At 38.7% G+C, this 6,223-nt stretch overlaps 1 protein-coding gene across 3 annotated transcripts; it reads right to left on the minus strand.

Annotated features, from left to right (window-relative positions):
* Positions 1–50: 50 nt before the first annotated feature.
* rpusd1 (RNA pseudouridine synthase domain containing 1) lies at positions 51–3,666 on the minus strand. Of its 3 annotated transcripts, none has more exons than XM_086080828.1 (6): positions 3,582–3,666; positions 2,823–2,962; positions 2,614–2,737; positions 1,888–1,990; positions 1,201–1,302; positions 51–1,104 (listed from the first exon to the last, which is right to left on the minus strand). In XM_086080828.1, exons 2-6 carry the CDS (start codon positions 2,906–2,908, stop codon positions 698–700), a joined length of 822 nt encoding a protein of 273 aa, XP_085936954.1. In that variant the 5' UTR covers positions 2,909–2,962; positions 3,582–3,666; the 3' UTR covers positions 51–697. The 3 variants fall into 3 exon arrangements, with proteins under 3 accessions (XP_085936954.1, XP_085936937.1, XP_085936944.1); XM_086080811.1 differs by having other exon boundaries at positions 2,823–3,023; XM_086080818.1 differs by lacking the exon at positions 3,582–3,666 and having other exon boundaries at positions 2,807–2,943.
* Positions 3,667–6,223: the final 2,557 nt, after the last annotated feature.

Consider the following 6,223-nt stretch of genomic DNA (forward strand, 5'->3'; position numbering starts at 1 on the left):
GAATGGAAGAACTCACTCAATTAGAAATAATCGACTTTTACACAATAAAATTCATATTTACAGTGTAGTTGACTTTTATTACATATTTAATTAAAATTGTCAGATTTGTATATTCAACAAGCTAAACAATTATATTTAAAAAGCATAACTCAACACTTATTCAATTTTTTGTGTGCTGATGAACTGTATTAACTGGTGTCTACAAATGCTGTCTACATGTCCTGGTCATTTATTTTACATTTGAGTACGTTTGTTTAAAGCTTGATTTGGGGGCAAAAACCGTGTGTTTGGTGCCATCTTAAGGTTGAACACTAGGATAAACACAATTTGGCTGTTTGCCCCCAAATCAAGCTTTAAACAAACATGTACTAAAATGTAAAAAAAATAATGACCAGGACATGTAGACAGCATTTGTGGACACCAGTTTATATAGTTAATCAGAAAAAAAAGGTGATTAAGAGTTATCCTTTAAAGGATGACAAATATTTGGTGAACATGCAATATGCACAAAAAGAGATACAGTATTTGGCTTATGTATGATGTGAGCTAAGCAGTAGCTTCTCTTTTATCATCATCATGCTAAAAGGTTATTAAAAACCTTGTCTTGTTGTATCTTGAGGGAGTTTGTATTGGGTGCGGATAATACATGCTTAGCATAATTAATACCTAATAATAATAATAAGAAGAAAAAACAAAACTACGAGTTTCCAGCCCATTCCCTGAGCCACTCTTCACACTGCCTCGTCTGCTCCTGACTCTCCTCTTTCCTGCTTTTGTTTGCCCTCTTCTCCTCCGCCTGTCTCACTCGGTCTCTCTCCATCTCCTTCACTTGTCTCTGCTCGTCCATCCTGTGCTCCAGCAGGGCATCCACGGTGGCTTTCAAGGGGCGTAAGGAGCGCTGCGGGAGCCACTTTGCGTCCACCGAGGGCAGAAAGGGGTCTCCAGCGCACACGAGCATGGGTTCGGGGTCCAGGGGGATGTGGAGGAGGTGGGCGTGAAGCATCATGCGGAAGGGGCTGTCGTCGGCTCCTGAGCTGTAGGTGAAGTCCCCGACGATGGGGTGGCCTATTGCGCTGCAGTGGACCCTTAACTGGTGGGTTCGACCTGGTGCACACATATGTATTATTCATAGCACCATTCGCTGGTGCTTCACAAAGTTCATTATGTGTCGCCAGGCTAACAAAGAGCTTTTTGTTTTACCTGTAAAAGGCTGCAGTAGCACCTTTGTGACAGGTTCACCATCATACAAGCCATACTCCAACACGGTCAGCGCAGTCTGACATGGTTTGGAATTTTCACAACCTGATGAGAGACAATGGAATATTTGAAGAAAACAAGTATATGTACTGTACTACAGTATCTTTCATCTTCTGTAAGACACGTGCAGAAAGTAGTGACATCTAGTGGGGAGGTGTCAGCAGCAAAATTGGATTCTCTCTTATTGATTGACCATATTCTTCCATTTTATATTTTTAGTCACATAGTTCCTTCGGCTGAGCTGAGTCAAAATTGCATTGCCTGCAATGCCGATAATAAATGCTTTGTATACTTTTTTCAACCAATATCAACCGTTATACTGTATTTATTTCTGTCATATACTTATGTGTGCCGTTGAAAAAAAACCCATTAGTGTAGGACTAATCACATCTCACTGTATTAGTCATTACACAGCAATATCTACAATTGCACTAAATGGTTATTAATCATGTTTTGCTAATGTCCATGTTGCTGTGGTAAAATGCAAAATTTCTTCAGTGTGGAACTAATAAAGGCTTATTCTGCTCTATTTCGATGTATTTTAATACTGTAAAGGATGGGATTCAAGCAGCAGCATCTACATAAACTTATTTTCCCATTATCTTCTATTTATGCATCGTCCAAGCATACCGTCGGTTCCCTCAATACACATCATATGTGTTTTTCCCTCTGAAGTGTTCTTGCCAATGGACAAATGAAGAGTCTGTATCTCTTCTTCCACCAATCCACGGACCTGGGAAAAACAACAACAACATACATACTGTACTGATATCCACGCACCCAAGTGTGATGTTAAGAACTGCTTAACGGCGTACAAACCAAGGTTATTTTAAAACTAATGAAAAAACCAAATTTCAGAAAAAATTTAGTTAACGAAATAAAATAAAAACGAAAATGGTTACAAAAACTAACTGAAACTACATTTTATGTTTATAAAACTAACTATAATTATAGAAAACATGTCCTTTGTCTTTGTTAATTAATTTAATGCATGAGCCTATGGGGTTGATTTTAAATGAGATTTCAAGTAGATTTATTTTGATATTAACTGGGATAAGGACATTTGAAAGTCTGTCACAGAAGTGACGTCATCTAGCAGCAGCCAATAGAAAAGCACCTTCAGATGACGTCGCTCCCATGGTGTTTTTAAAATATTGCGCACAAGTCATACACTTAAAAAAACAAAACTAAAACTAATACTGAAACTAACTAAAACGAATCTAAAACTAAGCATTTATTAAATAACTAAAACTAATAAACACTAACAGAACCACCCTGAAAACGAATTAAAACAAACTAAATTTGAAAAACAAAACTCAAAACTAACTCCAAAACTATAATAACCAAGGTACAAACCAGAGCAAGATAGGCCTTGGTGACAGTGCGCTCCTTGAAACAGCGATATGCCTGGGCAGCTGCAGCCTTATTGAGTGCCACACATAAGGCGCCGCTGGTCGAGAAATCCAACTGGTGACAGAACCTGGTATGGAGACAGCGAAAGCAACCATTCATTTGCAGCTCTTTTGTGTTACAATGAGGCCGCTTTTACCTTAGTAACAATTCACCTGAATCCATAGTAGGTGTTGGGGTCTGCCAGTTGAGGGAAGTGGTGACGCAGCTGGGCCTGCACCGTGTTCTTTTCATACCACATCTTGCTATCAATGCGGATGTCCCAGTGCTTGTCCACCACGATGTAATCGTCACTCTGAAAGAGCACACCAAGTCTCTCCACACTGGCCGGCTCCATTGGGTGTCACAAAACACACCTTACAAACACATCTCTTTATTAGAATTACTTTATTTACGCATGTATAGTTGAAACATTCCCCACTCGTAACTTACATTTAATTTCTTGTGTTATGAATATGTACAGACTAGATAATTGGGGATTTTTGCTGTTGTTCATGTGATGCTAAACTGCAATGTAGGTTAGGATGCCTGCTACACAGTTGAGAGCTTCTGTGTTCGCATCTCAGCTAAATTTGTATTTATTTATTTTTAAATCAGGTGCCATCAGCAGGGGGCTCCTTTTCTCACCACTCAGACTCGTCTGTATTGTGCTGTTGTCTCAAAATGCCGGCAGTGAAAAAAGGGTTGAAGGTTAAAAATAGTTAAAAACATCCACCATTTTCAGACTATTCCGCGGATGGAAAGAACTTTTATTGACGAAACGGCATGAATTTGAAAAGCAAATGAACTGGTTGCAATTAGGAGCAAACACTATGCTCTAAACTAACACCGAATATGTTTTATTCACATAACATCACGATCGCGGTTATTTATCCCGGACACATGGTGAAGTAAAAATAAATTTTCAGACATACCAAACTTCAAATCCTCGTCCTCATGTCATGTTGCTGTAGTGGTGTTGATGGTGATTGTGCTTCCGCTTGTAGCTGTAACGCCAACTTAACATGATTGAGAGATGGATTGCCACCTACCGTTTTGGAGAGTAAATGCAGTACCATTTTTACCATTTTAACAAAGCTGTTATGGAAATTTGTCTTTAAAAAAAACGTCTTTACAAATATAATAGCTCAGTTTTAATTGGCATGTCTTAGGAAGGGAAAATAATTAGTTTGTCAATTGTAATTTTAACAATATTAGTATTTGTATTAATGTTTTGTCTGTCTGTCTGTGGATGTATGTGTATATATGTATATATATATATATATATGTGTATATATATGTGTGTATATATAAATATATATATATATATGAATATATATATGTGTGTGTGTGTATATATATATATGAATCTCTCTCTCTCTATATATATATATATATATACAGTGCAGAGGACGTGAGATCGAGTCCATGCTTCGGCCTTCTTGAGTGGAGTTTGCATGTTCTCCCCGTGCTTGCGTGGGTTTTCTCCGGGTACTCCAGTTTCCTCCCACATTCCAAAGAAATGCATGGTAGGTTAATTGAACACTCCAAATTGTCCATAGGTATGATTGTGAGTGTGGATTGTTGTTCGTCTCTGTGTGCCCTGCGATTGGCTGGCAGCCAGTTCAGGGTGTACCCCGCCTACTGCCCGAAGCCAGCTGGGATAGGCTCCAGCGCCCACCGTGACCCTTGTGAGGAAAAGCAGTTAAGAAAATGGATATATATATATATATATATACACACACACACATATATATATATATATATACATACATACATACACGCATATATATATATATATATATTAGAGCTGTCAAACGATTAAATTACTTAATCAGATTAATCACATTTTAGAATTTTTATTAATCACGATTAATCGCTTAACAAAAACGGAAAAAAATTCCCCCGCCAAATTTGAAGAGCACCGGTTATGTGTTAATTATTTTTGACATTTAATGTTATGAGGACCCTATAGAACAAGAGCTATAGAAAATGGAAAGTAGCTGCTGATTATTACTTCTTTAGAGTAACAAATAGCTTCAACTTCTTCAACCACACACATGAAAATGAAACGTTCACTGGTTTCAAGGGCATGATGTTCACTGAATGTACTTAATCTGCGTGTGGTGTCGGTAAATAGTGTTCCTTGTCAGGCACCAATTGATTACCACATTCATAATCCTTCACCTCGAGCTCACCTCTCGCAATCAACAGCATGGATGAAATCTCTGACGTGGCACCAGCCGTGTCTGTTTTTTACTTTAACATTGTTGAACTTCTTCAATGGTAGAACTAATGTTTATAGTGCACAGTAAATGAAATGCTCACGTAGGCTCCTGCCACGGTTCTATTGTGATCTAATGTCAATGTTACAATTTTTAGGAACATATTGTTCTTCCAGAGGATAATCTCTTCACGCTGTATGCCGGTGCCGACGAGGAATTATTTCACAATTGGCACTTCATAATCCAAACTACATTTCCACTAAGTCTACTCGTGAATGTTGCATAACACCTCCCAGGAAGGGAGATATTGAAGATGATTTTGTCAAATACGTTTGAATATTTCCCCACAGATTCCTGCGTAATTGTGGAGAGACAATGACAAGAACTTTTTTCTCTTTTTCTGCTGGTTTTCCTGGATTTCACTGACTTCCATGTGGCTCACTCGGACTTTCTTTGTGTTGGAATTGAAATCCTTTGTCTTTGCAGCTCAAGTGGAGTCAGGAAAAAAAGTTGTTCTTTTTTTGGGTCCATGTTGTCATGACCGACCCAAGACTTGTTTACAGGAGTTTCTGTGACATAACAAAGACAACGCCCTAAAACTTTTACGCCTTTGGTTGCCGTTGTTTTCTTCGAGCATGCATAACAAATCCTTCCTGCAGGCTCGCTGTGAGGAGCCTATCATGACTTCAGACTGGGGCCTCCTGCTGCTGCTGGCTCTGCTGCTGCTCGCCTTGCTCTACGTTTTCCTCTATCTGCCTGCCGTAGCCCACCGCGCCCTGCTGGAGCAGGCCATCCGCAGCAACAACACCACTGCGCTCACGTCTCCTGAAAAAGAGGACTGGCTCTCTGAAGAGTAAGATTTCAAGGACGATCTTTTGTACGTTACTATTACAGTAAGTAAGTCTTCAAGGATGCTTATATGGCAAGGACACTCAAAAGCGTGCAGTTTTAGAACACAACGCAAATAATACGAAGCACACAGTACTGCATTTTTTTTTAGCAATGTGTGTTATGTATGTCTGGTATTTATTCTCTGTTATCTAGGTTTGTAAAATTATTTGTATTGTGCTAGAAAGTGGCTGTAACCATCAAAGAAGTTGTCCTTTTGTATTTCTATGACATTTGTTCATTACGAGTATGCAGCGCTGGGAAAATGAAGCTTCATGAAGCTTCATGAAGCACTTGTAATATTTTTTTTACTCCTCTAGATGATGCTTTTGGTTTAAAGATAAAGTTGAGTACAAAAGGAAATTGATTACATTTCCACTGCATCTTTAAAAATCAAGAGTGCCATGTAGAATAGTGAAAAAAGTGCTTCATGAAGCTTCATTTGTCCATCAGTACCGGTGTGT

This window comes from Leptonotus elevatus, chromosome 1 (assembly GCF_054856555.1).
Source record: "Leptonotus elevatus isolate MCC_2025b chromosome 1, RoL_Lele_1.0, whole genome shotgun sequence".
NCBI lineage: Eukaryota > Metazoa > Chordata > Actinopteri > Syngnathiformes > Syngnathidae > Leptonotus > Leptonotus elevatus.